Genomic DNA, 24,349 nt, shown 5'->3' on the forward strand with positions numbered 1-24,349 from the left:
TTCCAACATCACATCCTGATTGGTAGTATAACGGAGTTTTACAATAATTTAAATATGTAATTTCATTAAATATAGCAATATGTATTTTTATTTGTGGGTGGTCTCACAAATACTGTGCAATAAGATATAAGGCAAGGCAAGGCAAGTTTATTTATATAGCACATTTCGTACACAATGGTAATTCAAAGTGCTTTACATAAAAGAAAGTAAAAAAACTAAAATAAAACAAGCAATTTTTAAACTTTTAAAATGATTTAAAAATGTACTTATTTAAAATGATTTTAAAAACAGTTAGAAACAGAAATTGATTACAAAATACAGTGCAATCAGTTCGGACATTGCACAGTGCTCATTCAAGAAATGCACAGCTAAACAGATGAGTTTTAAGTCTAGAATTAAATGTGACCAGTGTTTTAGCACATCTGATCTGTTCTGAAAGTTGATTCCAACTGCGGGCGGCATAGTAACTAAAGGCCGACTCCCCTTGTTTTGTGAACCCTTGGTATTTCTAACTGACTCTATCCTAATGATCTGAGTGCTCTGTAAGGTTTATATTCAGTGAGCATATCTGCAATATATTTTTGGTCTTAGGTCATTTAGTAAATTTTTTTATGATTAAAAGTACTTTAAAATCAATCCTAAATGTAACTGGAAGCCAGTGTAAGGACCTGAGGCTAGGCAAATCTGGGTATCATCAGCATAGCTGTGATAGGCAATTTGGTTCTTTCTCATTATTTGACTTAGTGGAAGCATATACAGGCTAAACAAGAGCGGTGCAAGAATTGACCCTTGTGGGACTCCGCATGTCATGGACGTCCACTTAGACTTATGCTCTCCTAGACTCACATAATAGCCTCCTCCTTCTAAGTATGACCTGAACCATTTGAGTACAATCCCAGAAAGCACGACCCAGTTTTCCAGTCTCTCTAGTAGTATGTTATGATCGACAGTGTCAAACGCAGCACTGAGATCTAGCAATACCAGCACCGATATTTTGCCAGAATCACAATTTAAGCGAATATCATTTATTATCTTAATGAGTGCTGTCTCTGTGCTGTGATGCGGTCAAAAACCAGATTGAAAATTGTCAAGGTATCAACTTGAGTTTAAAGTATTTTTTCAGCTGATTAAAAACGTCTCAAGGTTACGAATGTAACCCTGGTTCCTTGAAGGAACGAGACGCTGCGTCAAGCGCTTTGGGGAACGTCCCTGACGAGACCGACTCTGAATATCGTTTGCAATCTTTCCAATGGAAGGGCGTGACGTCACGGGCGGGGTGACGTAGCGACCAGGAAGCTATAAAGGCACCTGCCACGCAGCTGGCTTCAGCTTCGAGTAGGGAAGCAAGCGCCGGCAGGGATGCCTGGAGTATGGCTCTGCGACGCAGCGTCTCATTCCTTCAAGGAACCAGGGTTACATTCGTAACCTTGAGACGTTCCTTTTCAGGAACTCGAGCTGCGTCAAGCGCTTTGGGGAACTATGTGCCCACGCTGCCAGACTTCCAAATCCCTGCCTAGTGTGTATCCAAAGAGCACAGCTAAGACGAGAGAACAGAAGAGCCCAGAGTGGCTCGCATATCAAGGTCATAAAATCTGGCAAATGTAGAGGGCGTGGATCATCCCACAGCATTGCAGATGTCCAAGAGGGACACACCTGCTAGTGAGGCCTTAGAGGCAGCCATACCCCGAGTGGAGTGAGCCTTGGCTCCCAAAGGAAGGGGAAGACCAGAGGACTCATAAGATACGTTGATAGCCTCGACTATCCAATGACTAAGGGTCTGCTTAGAGGCAGGAAAACCCCGAAGAACGTAGCAAACAAGCAATTGGTCAGATTTTCTCCACAGGGCAGCTCTGTGGACGTATGCGTCCAGCGCTCAAACTGGACACATACAGTTTAGCTTCTCCTGGTCTGGCTCCCGAAAGGGAGGAAGGCAGAAGGCCTGCAGTACTATGGGTTGTGGAGTAACAGAGGGAACTTTAGGAACATAACCCTCTCGAGGGTATAAGAATGCTTTGGCCATACCAGGGGCAAAGTCTAAGTAGGTAGGGGCCACCTAGGGGGCCTGAAGATCTCCAACTCTCTTTAGAGAAGTAATAGCCAGTAACAGGGCAGTCTTAAGGGTCAGATGTCTATCTGATATATCTTGAATTGGTTCGAATGGAACTTTACAGAGAGCCTCTAACACCACAACCAAGTCCCACGGGGGAATACGGGACCGTACTGGAGGTCTCTAACGTGTAACTAGGGGGTGTCTACCCACTTACTGACCGTTGAATAGGACGTGGTAAGCAGCTATGGCCGCCACGTACACCTTTAAGGTGGAGTGAGTTAACCCCGCAGAGAGCCTAGCTTGGAGAAACTCAAGAACTGTACCAACTGGGCAGTTAACAGGGTCAAGCTGGCGGTCTCTGCACCATGAGGTGAAGAGCTTCCACCTCAGGGCGTACAGTTTCCTCGTAGAGGGAGCTCTGGATTGGAGGAGGGTCTCAATAACCTCGGTTGAGAGACCGGAAGCTATGAACTGTGCCCCCTCAGGGGCCACACCCACAACTTCCACAACTCCGGGCGAGGGTGAATTATTTTGCCCTGCGCCTGAGAGAGTAGATCTGTCCTGATCGGAATCTCCCATGGAGATCTGCGAGCCATAACGGGCCCGACCAGAACGGGGCTAGTAATAGAAGACGGACCCCGTCCCGGCGTACTCTCGCCAGAACTCCCGGGAGCAGAGCGATAGGGGGAAAGGCGTACAGATGAAGCCTCAGCCTGGTCTGTACCAAAGTGTCCCAGAGGAGCTGGATGAACTAGAGAGAAACAGAGGGGACATTGCGATATCTCCGTCGCAAAGTCGCAAAGAGGTCCAAAAACTCTCCATATCTACTTCACCACCTCGGGGTGAAGCCCCCCGGGCCTTGGCTCCTGTCTCGACAGTATGTCTGCTCCCACAGTCCATCTCCCAGGAATATACACTGCTCCGAATGAGAGGAGTTTGTCCTGGGACCACAGAAGGATCTGGTGTGCCAGCTTGTACAAGGCGAATGCAGATCTCTCTGGTGACTGATATAAGAAATCGCCAATGTGTTGTCGGTGCGCACCAACACATGGTGACCTCTCAGGTCTGGGAGGAAATATTTCAATGCTCGATGCACAGCTAGCATCTCTAAACAACTGGTATGCCATGTCAGATGGCGACCGCTCCACAGACCGTGGGCAGGGTGGCCACTCATGGCCGCACCCCAACCTGTGAGGGACGCGTCTGTCGCTAGCGTTACACGGCAACCAAGAGCTCCCAGCACCGGGCCCTGATTCAAGAACCAAGGTTTCTTCCACATGTCTAAGGCATGAAGGCATCGCCGCGTGACCTTGATAGTTCGTAATGGATTCCCCCTCGGGGAAAATCCCTTGGTCTTGAGCCACCACTGTAGGGGTCTCATGTACAGGAGGCCAAAAGGTATCACGTTGGACACAGCTGCCATAAGCGCTAACAGTCTCTGAAACTGTTTGACAGTGAGTTACTGGCCTTCTTTGACTCTCACGACTGATGTGAGGATCGACTCGATCCGAGCAGGAGACAGACGTGTCTGCATCATGGTCGAATCCCACACTACGCCTAGATAGGTGGTTCTCTGAACTGGAGAAAGTACACTCTTCTTGGCGTTTAGTCCCAAACCCAGCTCCCCCATATGTGCGAGAACGACATCTCGATGTCGAACCGCCATTTGCTCTGATTGAGCTAAAATCAACCAATCGTCGATATAGTTCAGAATGCGGATGCCCTGCATACGGAGGGATACCAGAGCCGCATCTACACATATCTTGAACGTGCGGGGTGAAAGTGCAAGGCCGAAGGGAAGGACTCGATATTGGTAGGCTTTGCCCCCGAAAGCGAACCTCAGAAACTTCTGTTGTGGAAGGATGGATATGGAAGTATGCGTCTTTGAGATCTATTGTGACAAACCAGTCCTCGGATCTGATTTGAGCTACAACCTGTTTGACAGTGAGCATTTTGAACTTCAGTGACATTACTGAGAGGTTTAGATGACGTAAGTCTAAGATCGGACGCAACCCCCCATCCTTCTTTGGAACTATGAAATGCCGGCTATAAACCCGGACTCCCTGTCTAGAGGAGGGACCACCTCGATGGCCTCCTTCCTTAATAGGGTATTCACTTCTTGTTCCATAACCAGAGCCTGCTGGGGGCCGACTATTGTCGGTGTAACCCCGTTGAATGTCGGTGGTGGATGGCCGAACTGAATGCGATAGCCTCTTTCTACTGTGTGCAGGACCCATTGAGATACATTTGGCAGTAGTTTCGACGCTGCTAACTAATGTACTAAGGGAATCAGTCTCTCGAGACTGACCTCTGGTGTAAGAGGCCCCCGAAGGGGCGGCGAGCGTCTCAGCTCCGCTACGCTCATAGGCGGAAATAACTGAGAGCAGTGCTCGCTGGAAGCCGCTGCACCCTGAAACTCTGGCAGGGTTGGCAGACCCACCTCCCGAGGGCACTGAGGTGAGACGGGCACCGTGTAATGAGGTGAACACCGCTTTACACCAGTAGGGGACGCCCTCTGTAGTCGTGACCGAAATGCGTCATGACTTCTTGGCCGTGGACCTCCCAGCCTGAAGTACGCTCCATCGGATTCGGATTAGGCTGAGAAGTCACTGGCCCAGAGCGTTGCTTCAGCCTCTGGTCCCAAAGCGGCAACGCTCTGTTTGTACGCGGAGGGGGCTGCTCCCGCCCAGCGGTCCCTCCAGTACATCTAACTTCATGAATCAAATAACTGTCATTATATTCCTCAGAATTTAATGCAATCAAACAATCAGACAAGTAAATACGGTCTGGATTGTGATACAATACACATTGAAGTGATATATTGAACTTCTCGAAGTTAGATAACAGTCTTTAGATTCCTCAGAATCCAATGCAATCCAACAATCAGACAAGTAAACACGGTCTATATTGTGATAAAGTACACATTGTAGTGATATGTTGACTTCTCAAAGTCATCATATTCCTCAGAATTTAAAATAATCGCGAGGAACGCTGGTGAAGGCTCACTTCTCGAAGAGAGCCCTCCGGGATCGAAGCACACATGAAATCATATGCAGCTCGCTTTGATCCCGGGCAGACCACGCACAGACCGTGTGTATCCCCGCCGCTAACGTTTAGCTTTGTTGAGTAGGGAGGAACACACAATCTGAACGCGGTCTGGATTCACCCTTCAGATGCCAGTCTTAGCTTTGCTCTCTGACATACTATAGCTACTTAAAGGAGCTAATAGTGACAAACGACAATAAATAAGACTGACAAGACTGAAAGACGTGCACACACAGAGCGCTTGCTGAAGGACAAGGAGCTGAAGCCAGCTGTGTGGCAAGTGCCTTTATAGCTTCCTGGTCGCTACGTCACCCCGCCCGTGACGTCACACCCTTCCATTGGAAAGATTGCACACGATATTCAGAGTCGGTCTCGTCAGGGACGTTCCCCAAAGCGATTGACGCAGCCCGAGTTCCTGAAAAGGAACTACCTTTTCTATAATTTTGCCTATAAAGGGAAGATTAGATATTGGTCTAAAATTGCTCAAAATGGTGTTATCAAGATTGCTCTTTTTCAGGAGGGGCTTAACAAGTGCTGTTAGAGGAACTGACATGAAAGTCTGCTTTCTACTTCCTCTGAAGACAGTCAATATATTACAGACATTGCTATGTTTCATAGTAATGGGGCATGGGAGTATAGACGCCTCTATGTGAGGGCTTACGTTTAGACTGCGTTGCATCATAAGATTTCATAATGTAAGCCACACACGTTTTCTGTTTAAACGTTAAAAAAGCAGGATATATTATACTTATTCAAAACTATTTCTCAGAAACATTTGAATTGTGAAAAGATGCCCCTTTGTGGCCAAAATTCATGAATATGAGTTATGAACTACACCTCACAGACAATGCTGCTCAGTATAATGCCCCAAGCCATATCTTTAGAGAATGCGCAAAGCAAAACACTTCGACCTCAATTCATAACAGGAGGGAGGAGAGTGGAGTTAAATGAGTCACTGAGTGGTGCCACTCTTAGATAATGGCCAAAGCCCACTGTGGGAGAGCAGGGGAGAAAAAAGGCCAATAAAGAATCATTAAATGGATTTTCATCTTTCTGCCAGTACAAACGCTTGCTGTGCCAGGCGTTCTCCCAGCGGCACCCACCGAATTATATTCTATGGTCTCTCCAATTTCAATATGACAATGCCAACGGCAACAGCATCACGTCCCACAATGATGTGCCTCAGATACACTGAACTTTGTGACATCGACTTGATGATCCAGTTTTGGCTGGTTTTTAATTAACCCAAGGGTCAGATCTCAAAGCACACCACTTTAGGGAATTTTACTATCTGGTTGAAGGACGGTTAGATACATCCACAGATTAGAGATATGGAGGAGATTTAATTGACTGCCTTTTATGATACTTCAGAGAGGTGATGAATACGTGCACTTCCGTAATGCTGAAATTGGCCTATTTGTAATATTGCCAAAACATACACTGCATAATAATACAGAATGCTCTATTGAAAAATTTGTCTAACTAAATGATGATTGAATGGGTCCATCAAAGTCAATGTCGATGAAAGCACTTACTGTAGCTCCATTTGAAGTTAAATAGACCATGTTAAATAGATCATGAAAGCTGAAATTAGAGGTTTTGTTCCACTGTTTTCCCGCAGTTATTAATCATTTATGCGCAATGTCAGGAAAAGTAGAAAGTCAATTGGAATGGATGTATTTCTGTAACACGTCTGTCTCGGGTTCACAGCATGAGGCAGCCACGTATCCTCACAACCGTGATTCTCCAAAGAGCAAAAGTCCTCCCTCGAACACATTGCAGAAAAACAAATATTGCCTTGATATCATACTGAACACAAACCCTCCAGAGAGCTATAGCATATCCTGAATGCTCAATGATCTCATTAACTGCTGCCCATCTCACAGGGAGGCGGAGGTCAGAAGAACACAACACGGTTGTAACCTTTTGTCTCCTGGCAAAATCAATGACTGCAAATTATATTTAGAGTAGATATGGAAAGTGAGACCACTCATCTCGAGTGGCAGCTAAGATAATCTTCCGTAATCACATGAATGTCTCTGAAAATCTTGCCGCTTTAACTAGGAAATTAGGATGAATAACTACACATGCACTAAAAAAGAAACAAATTTCACTGAGAAATTGCTAGTAAATTTCCCAAACAATGATTAAACATGAAATTCAGGAACAGTATCCCCATGTAAAATGTACTCCAGTAATCTTTGTTTTAGTTACAGCTTTGAAAAGTCACTGCATGCATCTTCCAGTAAAATAAAATGCATGGAAAGCATCCATGTTTTGACATAGACTTCACAACTCATGATTTCCTCTTACATTTAATGCTCTCTAAACACACTGAAAGAACAGAGAGTCTGTCAAAATTTCTTTCCCAGCAGACATCAGAGGAACTTTGAAGAGGTGCTGTTAGTGTCGATAGACTTTCCACTTTTTATTCTTTCCCTTTTTTCAATGTTAAAGCCCAACCACTGAGAGGCTTTCATTCTGCCTTTGTGTCACAGATGTGACCCACGCTTCTATTCAGTATCTCCGCAGGGGCACACTCAAATGAGCTCTGTTTTTAATGGCATAATGAAGCTCTCTTCCGCAGCATCATGGGAAGCCAACGTTAAAGGTTGAAGTTTGTAATGGATATGCCATAAAGAGGCTCCGAACGCATTGCAAATGAAATTAATATTACGTTTCGGATAAGACGTCAAACATTGTGGCTGGTTCTTTGTTCGTGCCACCAACATAGCAACGGTAGTCTGGGCTGACATTTCCTGTTTGTTATGATGTTTTGTTCTTCATCCTGCTAGGTGCAAGTGCAATCTGCATGCCAACAGCTGTGTTTTTGACAAAGGGAAGCTGGGGTGCGAGTGCGAGCACAACACTACAGGGCCAGATTGCGCACGCTGCAAGAGACACTACCAGGGCCGAGCCTGGAGCATGGGCTCCTACCTGCCCATCCCCAAGGGTACTGCCAATATCTGTGAGTACATCCTGCCGTCTCCTTTTTGACATGACTCATGGGAAAGCATAGTGCTCCATCAAGCACCGAAATATGACCTTTTCAGTCGAGTTCCAAATGACATTTTACTTTGAGAGCAACAAAAGAAGGGCTGACAATAAGCCTGTAGGCAGCATAGCTACAAAAAAATATATAATTTGTGGTAAATGGCAAGCTTGTGAAAGTTTTATTTTAATATTACTGAAATACTTTTCTATGTTTTGTGAATATTTTGAATGTTTGAGTTTTACTTTTATATTTTGTGTTTAAGTTTTTAGTAATTTTGTTTTTTTTTAGTAGTTTATAAATGTGTAAATATAGTTTATTTAGCTTTAGTTTTTTAATACTTCAAGAAATGGTGCCTTGATAAGCTTAAAGAAAAAAAATTATATATATATATATTTTTTTTTTTAAAGGTGGTTTTTAGTTGTACTTAGTTTATCAGTTTTAGTTAACTATAATTACCCTGCTTGAAATTAGGAGCTAAAGATATAAACAAACATCAAGCTTCGCATCGCAGACCGCACCGCGCAGCGTGAGCATTTAAGGAAAGTGCGTGTAGTCGCACATTCAACTTTCACCTTGGAGATGAGCCTTTCTGCTTGTGCAATCACCAAAAAAGAGAGTGTCTACAAGACAGCATTCACGAGTGTTGGTGTTATGGTGCATCAGTGGAGGTTTGTTGGTCAAGTGCAGCTGCTTTTTTCTGATTTAGATGGCATGCTGCAGCTCATCTAACTGCGGTGGTTCTGCAACCTCCCCTGAGCTCCATAAGTGTCTTGGCATCGTTTTAAAGATGGCCTTTCACTCGTGTGTTTCTGGATGCGGTCACTTCATGGCTCCGTCTGATGGTCATGATCGCTGCATCTCGGACGTGGGCTTTGAGCACACTGAGGCAGCGTCCATGGATTATTCTTGTTCTCATTGCGGGAACATGTCCATCGCAATGTTGCGATCAAGACCCCTCTTCGTTAAATGAGGGGGAGTACCCTTTGCTATGCCCCATTCTAGTTCCTCTGTCTCACAGCAGCGGAGGACTACTTTGGCGTATGGTCAAGGTGATCTGAGGATTACAGTGAGGGCTTCCCCACTGAGTGCACTTCCGTGGGCCCCTCCCTGCTCCAGCACATCACACCCGTGGTGTTCCATGATAAGGCAACTGAGTCCCCAGAGGCGAGGTCTAGCGTCTCATTCAGAGCCCCGGCAGACGACAGGATGTCAATCAGGGGATGAGCTAGGCTCTGAAGATAAAGTGTGTTGCCTCTGTCAGGGAAGGTGATGTTGTCTGAGTCAGATCCAAAGCTAATTGCTATGCTTTCTTGGGCTACTGAAAGCGCTTGGAGACCCAGTGGTGCCCAAACACTCTACAAAAGAGCAGTTTCCTATTTCTCACTTCTCTTTTCTATTTCTTTCCTATTTCTCATGGTCAAGGTCAAATTTATTTATATAGCACATTAAAACAAAAGAATGTTGACCAAAGTGCTTGACAAGCAGAGCAAGTACACACAAATAAAACAGGGCTGGAAGGTGTGCAGTCCAATCATAACAAGATCATTTAAACATAATTTTAATATATATTAAAAATAAAAGATCAAAACCTACTATATCCCAAAAAAATTACAACCCCTAGCATTTAAGAGATACATAAGATAAACCAAAATTAAGAATAAGCCAGAGAAAAGAGGTAGGTTTTAATTGATTATTTAAAAAGGCTTAATGTAGGAGAAGCTCTGATAGTTAAGGGTACTGTGTTCCAAAGTTTTGGAGCATAGACTGAAAAAGGCCTGTCGCCTTTTATTTTCAACCAAGATTTTGGGACATTTAAAAACAGCTGGAATGAAGATCTGGGTGATCTCTGAGGAGAATAGACATTTAAAAGTTTTGATATATAGTTAGGGGCAAGTCCATGTAGAGCTTTAAACACGTATGTTAAAACCTTGAAATAAATTCTGTGTTTCACGGGAAGCCAATGGAGAGAGGCCTGTATAGGTGAAATATGTTCTCTCTTTTTTGTCCCAGTCAAGAAACGAGCTGCAGCATTTTGGACTATCTGTAATCGTGAGAGTGATGACTGACTAATTCCAGCATACAAGGCATTGCAATAATCAAGCCTTGAGGAAATAAAAGTGTGAATTACAGTCTCCAAATTCTGAAAGGTGAGGAGGGGCTTTAACTTTCGCAGTCGCTTTAGCTGGAAAAAGCTGGCCCTGACCATTGAATTTATTTGTTTGTCGAACTTCAGGTCGGCATCAGAAATGACCCCTAGAATTTTCACATAGGAGTAATTTTTTGACTGAAAATGCCCCAAGAGACCACTGTATTTGTCAATCTGTGGTTTAGAGCCAAAACTTATTTTCATTTAACTGAAGGAAATTCTTATCCATCCATTCTTTAATATCCTTTAAACATGCTAACGGAGAAAGGACAGATTCACTACAAGAATCTAATGGTAAGTAGAGCTGGGTATCATCTGCATGACAAAAATTGGAATGGCAATGGAAGCATATAAAGAGAAAATAAAACTGGACCCAGAATCAAACCCTGTGGTACCCCACAGGTGATTGGCATAGGGGATGATGAAAATTCTCCAATTTCTACAGATATGCTCCTATTTGATAATTAAGACTCAAACCAATCTAAACCAGCATCACAAAAAATGCCTGCCTCATAATTTCATCTTTTTAACAAAATGCTGTGGGCCACAGTGTCCAACAGAACAAGAACTGCACAGTTTCCAGAGTCAAATGATAACAGAATATCATTAGTCACTCTTAGTAGAGCAGACTCAGTACTGTGCTTAGCCTTAAAAGCAGACTGAAAAGGATCTAAGATGTTGTTAGAAGTTAAGTATGGTGTAATTTGGAGTAACACCACTTTTCCAGAACTTTCAACAAAAAAGGCAACTTAGAAATAGGTCTATAGTTGTGAAGTTTTAGCAAGGGGTTAACCACAGTGTGTTTTAATCAAGATGGAACAGTGCTGCTATGCAAAGAGGTGTTTATAATGGAAAGTATGCTAGGTAAAACAACATCTAATACCTCCTTAAATAGAATAGCAGGGATAATATCAACAGAACAGGTGGTTAATTTCATACTAGAAATCACAGCTAGCAAATCAGAATGGGAAATAGTCTAAAAAAACCAACAGGCTACATTAACTGATCTGTAAATTATGACAGCTTTTGGGTAAAAGTGATACAATCTGAGACCTTATACCAACAATCTTGTCTATGAAGAAGCTACAAAATGCTTCATGCCTTCTCACGTGCCCCCTGTCCAACTGTGGATCCAGTTAAGCGTTGCACTGCGCACTCAGACCCAACTCTGGGATGATTTGCCTTCCAGGTCGAGTCCCTCCGCTCCACCTCACACAGTCCCACTTGCTCAGTTTCTGGGGGACTGGCTAGCACTTCACAGACAATCTGGCTGGCTCACGAGAATCATCAGATGCAGCTTTGCAATTCAGTTCATCCGACGTCCTCCAAAGTTCAGGGGCTTTCGTTTTACCTCTGTGCTGAACACTCACCAGGTCTCAGTCACCTGATCCTGCCACCAGGCTTTCAGCCGGTGGTTGGACATTGGCTTTCTTCATGCGAGAGTTCATGTGTGCCATCTCCTTCTTTGGAGTCAGAAGCATCTAAAGTCTATTCAAGCCATTCACATCCCAGGAGAGCTCAGTCGAGCAGCCGATGAGCTCTCACGCTGGCCTGCCCTTCCGGGAGAATGAGGACTCCAGTGGTCTGTGGCCATGTAACTGTGGCCATGCAACTGTGTCCAACAGCTGATTCCACTTTGTGGGGTGACACGTGTCTCTCCTCACAGGCCTGTGGGTATTCATCAGGTCTAATTGGAAGTGCTTATAGAGCTTGTGGGGAGGCGGCTTCTGCCCTTCATGCCATAGCATTGTTGCAGTTTCATCAGGCCAAAGCCCTGATGGTTCTGCATGAACAATGTACTGCGAAGGACCTCACGCTTCGAGCAATGAAGGTCACCACACAGTCTGTGGCTGCATGCATATTCGGTCGATGAATCGTGCCTTTAGTTTGGGCCGGCTGATTCCAGTGCAGAAATCAGAACTCAGGTTGCTTGCTCACTCCACTAGGGGTGTTGCATCATCCTGGTAGCTGGCTCATGGTGCCTCACTAGCGAACATTTTTAGAGCTGCGGGCTGGGTGACTCCTAACACGTTCACTAGGTTCTATAGCCTGCGTGTCGAACTGGTTTCCTTCTGTTTTCTTACCTCAAATCGGTAGTGGCACTGAGAGGGCCTGTTCAGAGTTGGCTTGCGGTGTCCTGTTTCAGCCAATGAATTCCTGACATCTGGTGTGAGGCTAGTGCCCATATGAGTGACCCGGTTGGGATCCCACGGTACACCTATTAAGGCCTTGTTTCCCCTGACAGACAATGTTCTTCTGTCTCTAAATGATGCAGCCATGAGTCATCAGAGACTTCTATGAGTAAATGTGACTTAACCCCTCTCTGGGAGGAGGTGACTCTGCAGTGTGTCCTCTTCCAAATGGAAGAGCACACTTTCCTAGTGTTATCCAAGTCCTACTGTTGGGTTGCGAGGAACAACTGTAGTAGACCTTCTCTGTGTAGAGCCTGGTCATATTGTCTGCCTCATAGGAACGATCAGGAGGCCTACACAGGGCACTGGAGGGGGCAGCACCTGTGGCGAGTTGGTAGGGATCCCAATTTGTCTGTCATCACCAACCTGACATTGGGAGTGGCCGATGGAAAGGGAACATCTTGGTTACGTTTGTAACCCTCGTTCCCTGAAGGAGGGAACAGAGATGTCACGTCCCATCTCCACAGTTGTTGTACCCCCGCTGAGCTGCCGGGTCACCGGCTTGGCTCCTCAGCGAAAGCATGAATGAATGTGGTGCACCTGCTGCCTCTATACTCACGCTGTGATCAGCAGGAGCTGGATGCAATAATCACATTCCAATGAGCATTGGCTCATTTAGTTACACTCAAAGTGGATTGGTCTCTCTGGTGAGATCCCAATTCGTCGGTCATCACTGACGTGATGTCTCCATTCCCTCCTTCAGGGAATGAGGGTTGCATGCGTAACCGAGACGTCACATACATAGCCAAGGTGTTTTTTTTACATTGGTAATAAGAGATAGCTTTCAGCTTAGTCATCATAGAAATAAATTTAATTTTGAGGAGTATATTAATTTTAATTTTAGTCATTTTTATATTAATAATATAATTATTTATTTTATTTCAATATTATAGTAACTTTTAATTGCAATAATATTTCACAATATACTCTTTTAGTAGAAGTAATACTGTAAGTGCGGTTTTGATGAGCATTAGACTTACTTTAAAAAAAGTCTATGATGTAATATAATATATTATAATATAATATATTTTTCCGCATGTCTATCAATTATATCCTCACCTGCACTGCCACTCCTGCCTCCTCAGACACCCCTGAAAGAAACTCTAAAATCTTCTGTTATTAGCTTGCTTGTGCTTTTCCCAACCTGTGAGAGCCAGAAGTCATCCTCTTCTTTAGCTTCTTCATCTTGGCATTGAGTAGAGGCACATCTGTCAAGTTCTCAACCCAAAGCAGGGGGCTCATTGCCCTAATAAATCTAATGAAGTCTGTAACTGTAGCTCAGGGACAGCGAGAGGCTCGGCACTGTCCAGATGGTGGGAGGAAAACTCTCTGGCCCCTCAGTGCAAGTCCACTCAAAACCTAGTCACTGCCATCAAGCACAAGCCATATACTTATGCAGTTTCAACAAAAGATGTTTTACCGTATTCTGCATCGCAAGGAGGAATGTGAGAGCAACATTTCGGTTTATGAATGTTTTTTTTTGCATTCTCAACACTCCAGTGATGCATGCGTGATCTTTTATGGAAATATTAGATTTGTTTCTGTACCTGAAGTGCTTTTGTGTGAGAGTGTAGGTGGTTGTGTATGAGTATACATGCTTTTGAAAGCCTTTAATATTGCTCTAGCCTTTTCCCCGTTATGAAGGCCCTCATAATGAAGGGACAAAGCTCAGACTGACAGGCAGTTATTAAAAACCCAATACCAGGACACATCTGTGCCCAACAGAGGAAACCAAGGACCACCTATATCAAAAGCAATATTAGCACCTGTTTTGGCAAGAAATCCACAATGCAACAGGCTTGCATATGAAATCAAAATAACGTTATACTCCCTGCAGCTTTGGTGAAACCAATAGTCCTCGACTGTTTCATCGTTTCCCTTCTCGCAAATGAGCATAATCGCAGCGACATGCCATTTTTCCTACGTTGCTTGTATTACATGTGAAGTTATGAAACATATGGCCCTCACATAAAGATACGTTTGCTGAAAGTGCAGAATTTAATCAAGCTGTAATAGCTTTCATCTATCATCAAGTCTTCTGCCATGATTACAAGGGCAATTTTTCTCTATGTTAAGATTCATGGTATGCAGGACCCTGCTCATGCAGATATATGGCTACATGTAACCTCGCGTCTAATAATTCAGCAGGAAATGAAATCCATGTCTTTGTCTGGTGGGATGGGCTTAGAGAGTCAAGAGGGAACATTTTGAGTGAGAGCTAAAATGTTCTGCTGTGCCTTTACACCAGCACCATACTGCCAGACAAAGTAGAGGAGATTTCTCTATGTACATGTATAAAACAATGCTGAAAAAGGTTTTGGTTTTTGATAACACTGGGTTTGAGTTAACTAATTGGTTACTGTTAATGGCTGCAACAAAATGCTAATCATCGTGGTTGAGGATTGAGAATGTGTCCAATTTATCTCCTTAGTTTAAATTGGATTTTTTTTATTATTTATGAAGGGGACTATATATATTCATAGAAATTTCTCAGTGTATTTTTGTCAGTGTTGGGGAGTAACTGCTTAAATGTAACGGAATTACATAATTTAATTACAAAATAAATATAGCTTTAATAAATGTGTAATTAAATTAGTTAATTATGAAAATGTTTGTGATTACAAAGTGATTACAAAGGGTATTAAATCTGAATATTTTCACACACAAACACACACACACACACAGATTTATTTGATTTCATTTCCAAATTACATTGACTTCTCTTAAATATGAGACACCAGTGTTTCAGGAGTTTAGGACACGGAGTAGGACACATGCTTATTTGATAACTGTTTCATTTCATATTTGGGCTTATATACTGTATATGCTTATTCTTTTCTCCAAGGCAACTGTTTTTGTTAGATGCCAGTGTTTACTGTCGTTTAGAAAATATATATCATAACTACTAAACTATAACTTGTGGTTTCCAGTCTGTATTTAACCTCAGAACTATCTCAAAGTAAGAAGAGGTGCTAAAGGCGTAAAATTTTGTGGTGACTGTGCTTTAAAATTAAACTTGTATAATCTTAATCCAAGAGTCCTTGTGTTACGATTTCCATTAACATTAATAACAATTACAATTAATGTTATTATTGTTAATGAAAATAATATACAGATATATTATGTGTATGATCCCGTTTATGGGTTATTTTACAAAAATTTTAAATATATAATAATTAATAATAATTCTATAATATATAGATATTGAATATATATGTTCTTATATATATATATATATATATATATACTCAGATTGTGACGCTAACAATGGAGGACAGGAGGCAGATGCAAGTAAAGAAGGTTTATTGACAGGAGTTGTGATGGATGAATGCTGGTGAGTGACGCTGGAACCACAATGGCAGCACAGACAGGTGAGTAGGTGATTTGAGTGCGTTGGTAGCGATGACGGTGGTGGTAGATCGGTGGTCCGTGGTGATAATCCGTGAGTGACTGTGATAAACCAAAGGAGACCGAAACAGGAAACAAGGCAAGGACAGGAACACAGGAGCACGAACTGACATCAACACAAGGACCTCAAACAACGATCTGACAAACAGGAGACGAAAGACAGGGCGTTAAATAGGCGGTTGGAATGAGATGCACCTGCCGCTGATCAGGCGATCAGTGGCAACACCCACATGAACCAATCAACATGACATAACATAACTAGAAAAAGAAGAAGAAAAAAGTGAAGTGACATTCAGCCAAGTATGGTGACCCATACTCAGAATTTGTGCTCTGCATTTAACCCATCCGAAATGCACACACACAGAGCAGTGAACACACACACACACTGTGAGCACACATCCGGAGCAGTGGGCAGCCATTTATGCTGCGGCGCCCGGGGAGCAGTTGGGGGTTCGATGCCTTGCTCAAGGGCACCTAAGTCGTGGTATTGAAGGTGGAGGGAGAACTGTACATGCACTCCCCCCACCCACAATTCCTGCCGGCCCGGGACTCGAACTCACAACCTTTCGATTGGGAGTCCGACTCTCTAACCATTAGGCCACGACTTCCCCAAGGAACTGCTGCTGCATTGGCCGGGAATCGGACCCGGGTCTCCCGCGTGGCAGGTGAGAATTCTACCACTGAACCACCTAACTACAGCTGGAGACGGTGTATTCACGAACCGTGACAGTACCCCTCCTCCTAAGGACGCCTCCTGGCGTCCCCAGAATCTCTTACCTGTTGATTGTAATCATCTATAAGGGAGTGATCCAGGATGTCCCTAGCAGGTACCCAACTTCTCTCCTCCGGACCGTAACCCTCCTAGTCCACCAAGTACTGAAATCCGCGTCCCCTCCTTCTAGAGTCCAGAATTCGATTTACCAAATAGGTGGTCTCCCCATCTATGAGACGCGGCAGGGGAGGGACCGGGGTAGGCGGATTAATGGGAGAATGAAATACGGGCTTAATTTTGGACACATGAAAGGCGGGATGAATTCTCCTGTATGTAGGAGGGAGTTTAAGGCGGACTGCCACCGGACTAATGATTTTGGTGACAGTAAACGGGCCAATAAATTTGGGAGCCAATTTATTAGATACGGACCGGAGAGGAATATTCTTGGTAGAAAGCCACACCTTTTGACCCACGACGTATACGGGAGGCCTAGACCGGTGGCGATCGGCCTTGGCCTTGGTGCGCGCCCCCACTTGGAGTAGAGTCTCACGGGCTCTGGTCCAAGTGCGGTGGCACCTCTGGACGAAGGCGTGAGCGGAGGGGACCGCAACTTCGGATTCCATACTGGGAAAAATAGGTGGCTGGTAACCTACACTACACTCAAAAGGAGATAGGCCCGTAGCTGATACTGGTAAGGTATTGTGGGCGTACTCCACCATAGACAATTGTTGGCTCCAGGAGGAAGGATTCTTGGAGACCAAACATCGCAACACCCTTTCCAAATCTTGGTTGGCTCTCTCGGTTTGACCATTGCTCTGGGGGTGAAACCCTGAGGACAGACTTACAGTCGCTCCCAGTAGTCTACAGAATTCTCGCCAAAATTTAGCCACAAATTGGGGTCGGTAAATAAATAAATAAACGGTTCGGTGGGCACCCGGGCAGAGGCGTTACCCCTTCTAAGGCCGTTCTGACCTTCGATTCGATCTCCCATGTGAGAGTGGAGACCACTAATGTCTCAGGAAAAATACACTCGGGAGTGGACGGGCATTCGGAATGGTCAAAAATACGTGACAAAGAATCGGGTTTGATATTTTTGGAACCCGGGCGGTACGAGATAGTAAAGTCAAAACGTCAGAAAAAAAGTGCCCACCGAGCCTGCCTGGAGTTCAACCTCTTGGCGGTGCTAATGTACTCTAAATTCTAGTGGTCAGTCCATACTATAAAAGGAACCCCCGATCCCTCTAACCAGTGTCGCCATTCCTCCAATGCCATCTTAACTGCCAACAATTCTCGGTTACCAATATCGTAATTTCGTTCTGCCGGAGATAAACGATATGAAAAATATGCGCAAGGGTGGACCTTGTCGTCTAAGGGAGAACGTTGAGATAACACCGCTCCTACCCCCACCTCTGATGCGTCGACCTCCACCACGAACTGACGTGTAGGGTCAGGGGTAATCAGATTAGGGGCTGAAATCAAATGGCTCTTCAGTTTGGCAAACACAGCCTCAGCTGTGTCTGACCACCTGAACGCAGTCTTGGCGGAGGTCAAGGCGGTCAGAGGTGCGGCTAGTTGGCTGAAGTTGCGAATGAAACGCCGGTAGAAGTTAGCGAACCCCAGAAACCTCTGTAGGGCCTTACGGGAATCTGGGCTTGGCCATTCTACCACAGCCTTGACCTTCTCGGGATCCGTGCGTATTCCCTCAGTCGACACGATATACCCCAAAAATGGAATTGACTGTGCATGAAATTCGCATTTCTCCGCCTTGACAAAAAGCCCATTCTCTAGCAACCTCTGAAGCACTCGTTGGACGTGCTGCACATGTTCCTGGAGAGAAGAAGAAAAAATCTATATGTCGTCCAGGTAGACATAAATGAACTGATCGATCATATCTCGCAGCACGTCGTTGACAAGTGCCTGGAAGACCGCTGGGGAGTTAACCAAGTATTCAAAGTGCCCTCTGGGGGTGTTAAAAGCGGTCTTCCATTCATCCCCCTCCCTGATCCGAACCAAATGATACGCATTGCGTAAGTCCAGTTTTGGGAAAATTGACGCTCCCTGCAACCTCTCGAAGGCCGAAGACATCAACGGCAAAGGATAAGTATTCTTTACCGTGATGTTGTTCAGTCCCCGGTAATCAATACAAGGTCGCAGAGATCCCTCCTTCTTTCCCACAAAAAAGAACCCCGCCCCCGCAGGAGAAGAGGAAGGGCGGATGAATTTAGAAGCTAGAGAATCAGAAATATATTTCTCCATAGCCTCCCTCTCTGGAACAGAAAGTGAATAGAGTTTGCCCTTAGGCGGAGACTTACCTGATAGTAAATCTATGGCACAGTCGTAAGGACGATGCGGAGGAAGAGAAGCAGCCAGAGACTTACTGAACACTTCCTTCAGATGGAGGTACTCAGCGGGCACGTTAGACAAATCCACCGCCTCCTCCTGCAACACAGACACAGACACAGACGGACAGGCAGACACTAGACAAGACTCATGACACCTTTTACACCAAGACAAAACGGAGTTAGAGAGCCAGTCAATGCTAGGGTTGTGGAGGAGGAGCCAAGGGTGTCCGAGGACAATGGGTGCCAGGGGAGAGTCAAGGATGTGAAAAGAGATGGTCTCGGAATGATTGCCAGAGGTGATGAGTGTAATGTCTTCAGTGATGTATGATATGGTGGGAAGTTGCTGACCAGTGAGGGCGTGAACCGTGATGTGGTGCGGAAGAGGTCTGAGGGGAATGTGGAGCTTGTGGGCTAATGTGCTGTCCATGAAGTTACCTTCTGCCCCGGAATCCAGTAGTGCCTGACAGTGATGTGTCTGTGCTGACCACCGCAGCCATACCGGGAGGAGCGTAGAAGATGATGGTGATGATGATGATGATGATGATGAGGTCTTCTCGGCGGAGATCCCACCCGATAGTAGCCTCATACGTACTACCGGGCCTGGCCTTTTACCGGACAGGCGTGGGCTTTGATTTCCGGCTCCCCCGCAGTAAAGGCAAAGGCCCAGGGACCTCCGCCTCTCCTTCTCCCCCCGGGAAAACCGAGCTCGCCCTACCTGCATGGGCTCGTGATCGTAGACGGGGCTGGCCACGTCCACGCCGCTGAACCGCACGTCTGCCGGTCCCCTGCATCCGTGCCAGACGTGCATCGACCCGAAGGGCCAGCTCAATAAGTCCATTGAGCGACGGGGGAAGGTCCAGGGTGTAGATCTCCCTCTGGACGCGGTCAGCCAGCCCACGAGGCGTAGCATGGGTCCTGGTTCTCCCACACCGCTGTTCCCCACAATGCCGCTCTCCCAGAGAGCAGGGTCAGAACAAAGGCCACCTTGGCCCTCTCACTGGCGAAAGTTCTAGGCTGGAGGGCAAAATGCATATCACAACGGTTAAGGAAAGCTCTACAATAGTCGGGCTCACCCGAGTACGCTTCCGGAATCGGGAGACGTGGTTCCGGCTGGGAGGGGGCCTCCGATGGTGCTGGTGGAACAGGCGGTGTGAGTGGCGCAGTGGGAGCTCGTAATAGCTGGAACTGTTGGGTGAGCTCGGACACCTGCGTCACTAAAGCCTGAACCGCGCGACCAGTGTCGTTAAAAGTCCGCTCCTGGGAGTCCATCCGCCGAACACTGGCGCTGAGGAATTCTTCGAGGGAGGAAGATTGATTACTCGCTGCCTCCATGTTGGTCAGATCGTTCTGTGACGCTAATAATGGAGGAGAGGAGACAGATGCAAGTAAAGAATGTTTATTGACAGGAGTTGTGATGGATGAATGCTGGTGAGTGACGCAGGAACCACGATGGCAGCACAGACAGGTGAGTAGGTGATTTGAGTGCGTTGGTAGCGATGACGGTGGTGGTAGATCGGTGGTCCGTGGTGATAATCCGTGAGTGACTGTGATAATCCAAAGGAGACCGAAACAGGAAACAAGGCAAGGACAGGAACACAGGAGCACGAACTGACATCAACACAAGGACCTCAAACAACGATCTGACAAACAGGAGACGAAAGACAGGGCGTTAAATAAGCGGTTGGAATGAGATGCACCTGCCGCTGATCAGGCGATCAGTGGCAACACCCACATGAACCAATCAACATGACATAACATAACTACAGCTGGAGACGGTGTATTCACGAACCGTGACACAGATTTACATTTATATATACTCAGATTTACATTTATATATCCAGACTTACATACATAATGTCTTCCTGTCATTTCAGTTCAAATTCCAATTCAACATCCAGCGGGATGTGACAAATTCAATTAAAATTCCAGCTCATTAACTGAAAGGAAGCTAATTTCATTACATGAAATTCATGCCAATGAATTTATGCTCTGTGTATAGTATATAGTTTTGTGGAATTGATCGTATTCGTTCATGCATAAATGTCACATTAGCATTGCATACTGATGCATTCTTCATATAAACAGCAAAAATGTATGAAATACTTATAATGAGTGTGTGGCAGCCTTAACCAGGCAGAACCTCAAGATCCCGATTTATTTTATGTTTGAAGAGGAGGATTTTCAATCCTGCGCTCTTGTTGTGTCCCATGTGGGAAGAACAGGTGCTGGAGAAGCGAAGAATTATGTGTGTTTGGTACTTTTGTGATGAATAAGATGTGTTTTGGTTTAATCAATGCACACGGAGCTCATCTACCAGCTGTACACTTTTGCTTGTTTTCCTGACTTGTCATTCATAGCTCAGGTGAGCAGAATTCCCAATTAGCTTTGAGTCGCTAACGCTGAGGCCTATGATGTGCCGTGAGAGCTGAACGTGAGATTTCAACCACATCTGAGTCTGAACTCTTTTGGGGCTAAACATAATGTGGCGATAAAATATCTGTGAGTCGCTGTTGCTAGGTTAAGCATTGTGCTTAAAAAACTGGAAACTATAATACAAAAGATCACAAAATGTAAAGCACCTCAGTGGTCTTTGGTTCTGAAAGAATTGCATGCTGAGATATTCAGTTCTGTTAATCTTGACAGTGTCCTATAGACTGATTGAGAGCAGCACGTAGGTGCAATGGTTTGAAATGTCAGGCCTGTCATAATAGCTGATGATTGAAAATAATAGTATAAAAATAGAATCTGATGGATAGAAAAGTTAAATCATTTATTAAATTGTGTGCTAACTAACAACACCGCTGATTAATGAATAATAAATAACATAAAACACTCTGACAGGCCGCATGTACTCCAGGAGTTAAAAGAATGAGCTGCACAATTCATTTTGAAGACAAATGCAAACTGTGCACATGCATTTAATCACAAAATTAGCATTTGTTTTTATTCTAAATGTTGGTGTGGGTAGTAGAAGAACGCGTATCTACCACACCTGGAAACTCCTTCAGTATGGTTTAAAAAATCCCACATACTGCCATTTGTGTTGTTTCATAACATATAGTTTACATTTAGTCTAAATGTAATGTTTTGCCATGTATACCATCATTTTATACTGTTCTTGAGTTTCAGTCCTGTTTAATAAAAAAAATCAGGTGCTGGAAAAATATTACATTTACATTTACATTTAATCATTTAGCAGATGCTTTTATCCAAAGCGACTTACAAATGAGAACAATAGAAGCAGTCAGGTCGACAAGAGAACAACAACAGTATACAAGCACCATGACAAGTCTCAGTTAGTCTAGTATAGAACGCATAGCCAAGTTTTTTTTTTTTTTATGAAAATACAAGAAAAGGAAAAGTGCTAGTATTAGTTAGTTAAGTGCAGGCGAAAAAGAGGAGTCTTTGGATGTTTCTTGAAAGTGAGTAAAGACTCATTCTTAAATTCATACATACATATTATAAACAACTGGCCCAAAAGCTCAAAAAGAAAAAAAAACGCTCATTGTTGATCCCTGCCAATGCAAGTGTGCTTTTTGAAACCACCCAGTTTTGTAATTCCCAGTGATGATTCTGTGGCACACAAAACTGCTCATTACAATCAGAGAGTGGCCAGAATCATATGAGCCGGTTTGATTATGTTCCTCACTGAAATCATGAAGCTGTGAAGCAAGGTTTTCACATATTTATCTGACTTTTTAAAAAGCTTCTGTAAATGTAGTTTAATTCATGCTATTTCTTTCTCTTTTTTTCCCCCAGGTATCCTGAATAATCTTGGCACCTCTGGTGAGTTTTTCACTCAAGGCATAATGAACATCATTTGTATTGTGTTTATATGGATAAGAATACTTTAATATGTAAAACAGAATTCTTTCAAAAATTCAAACATACTAAATCAAGGTCTGTTGATAAAAGTGACTCAAATCCAGAATTGATAATACTGAACAAAAGCCAATAAATATTTTAATTAATATTAATATTTTTAATTTCATCAAGTTCGACCGAATGCTTCTTCTCTTGGAGCAGCAAACCGAAATCAAGGTAAGACTTTCAGAAATCATCTCATTAATGCCTATAAAACATCCAACCACAGAATTTTGTATTTTTTTTTTTCCCAGCTTGAGGACCCAAACCCTCATACTAACAAAGGGGCATTGTTTGTGTCTACTTTGATCTCCTCTACGATTTCAGTCCAGCCTCAAATCTCAAAAGACTTAAAATCTCCAAGAAACAGTTTTGAGTGACTCATTGTCTGCGGTTTGTTTGTTGTTAGGGTGTTGATGACAACTACAGTATATGTTTAGAATTAGAAAATAACATGAAAAAAAAAGGTTAACATTGTCATATTCAAAGACCCATCATGGCTATGAACTGTGATTTGAAAGTTTCTAATGCTAGTCAGAGGCTGCTAAAATGTATTTTGTCACTGGCGTGATTGTAGATGGTCCCAAAGCTTAACAATGAACTAAAAGAAATTTGGATTTCATGGGGTTTTTAAGAAAAGAGGATTGAAAAAAAATGAAGGCTTCTCATTTTCAGCTCTCCTGCTGATTGTGAGTGACAGAGAGCAGTCTCTTTTCTGTCAGGACGAGAAGCAGAACAAAACAGAGGATTGTGAGATTGTGAGAATCTGTCTGGTTGTTCAACACCATACAGATACAAACCTTCATTTAGTAAGCATCCAGTGGACAGTAGTGTTTAATGATGACCTCTCGGATATCAGGCTCTTATAATAACCTCTCAAATGTAATTAGTTTCAAGTATCTGTTTTCTTCTGCCTGGCCTCTTCATGGAATAGAAGAGTGAATGTGAGTGAAAAAAACATGAGATGGTGGTAGGTTTATGTACACAGATGTCAAAGACTTGATTGAGAATAATATCTCAAGCCTATAAATACAGTGGAGAAACCATCACTCAGACCATTAAAAAAAAGAGATATACAGGGTAGAAAAGAGTGCTAGAAAATATGTGCACAGTACACTGAAATTTGTTAGCGAGTTGGAGAGAAGTTAATGCTGATAATACTGTGTATGATGTATGGGAACTTACAGTAAAATAGCTTGTAGATGATAAGCAGAAAGCACAATTTTCTGAATCTATATTTTATTCTAAAATAGTGGTTTTCAAATGGTGGGTAACAGCCTGAAAGTGTCTTACAGGTCTGTTCTGTTCTGAGGGGAGAAAGAACAATGCTAAATGAAATTCAACTGAACGTATGAATGTGCCTTGTTCAGACAACTAGATAAATAGATTTATACAGTATATACTATTTTGTCTAAATGAATCAAAAACTAGATAAAAACTACAATCAATAATAATGTACATTATGGAAAGTGGATAGTTATGCTGAAATTAAAGATTACATAAAAAAAGGCCTAAATAGAATTTTTTTTTGTTTAACTTTTGTACAATGAACAATTTTGGTATTGCATTGCTGACTTAATGTCCAAATTATTAAC

The 24,349-nt window shown here is 43.7% G+C and overlaps 1 protein-coding gene across 1 annotated transcript in view; it reads left to right on the plus strand.

Annotated features, from left to right (window-relative positions):
• The window catches only part of LOC132096646 (netrin-G1), a 122,245-nt gene that overhangs the window by 92,217 nt on the left and 5,679 nt on the right, over positions 1-24,349 (plus strand). Inside the window, exons 3-5 of the mRNA XM_059502125.1 lie at positions 7,891-8,063; positions 22,650-22,676; positions 22,887-22,931. Coding sequence (XP_059358108.1) covers positions 7,891-8,063; positions 22,650-22,676; positions 22,887-22,931 — 245 coding nt within the window. The remainder of the gene's footprint in view (positions 1-7,890; positions 8,064-22,649; positions 22,677-22,886; positions 22,932-24,349) is intronic.

The sequence above is a fragment of the Carassius carassius genome, chromosome 20, assembly GCF_963082965.1.
Source record: "Carassius carassius chromosome 20, fCarCar2.1, whole genome shotgun sequence".
Classification (NCBI taxonomy): domain Eukaryota; kingdom Metazoa; phylum Chordata; class Actinopteri; order Cypriniformes; family Cyprinidae; genus Carassius; species Carassius carassius.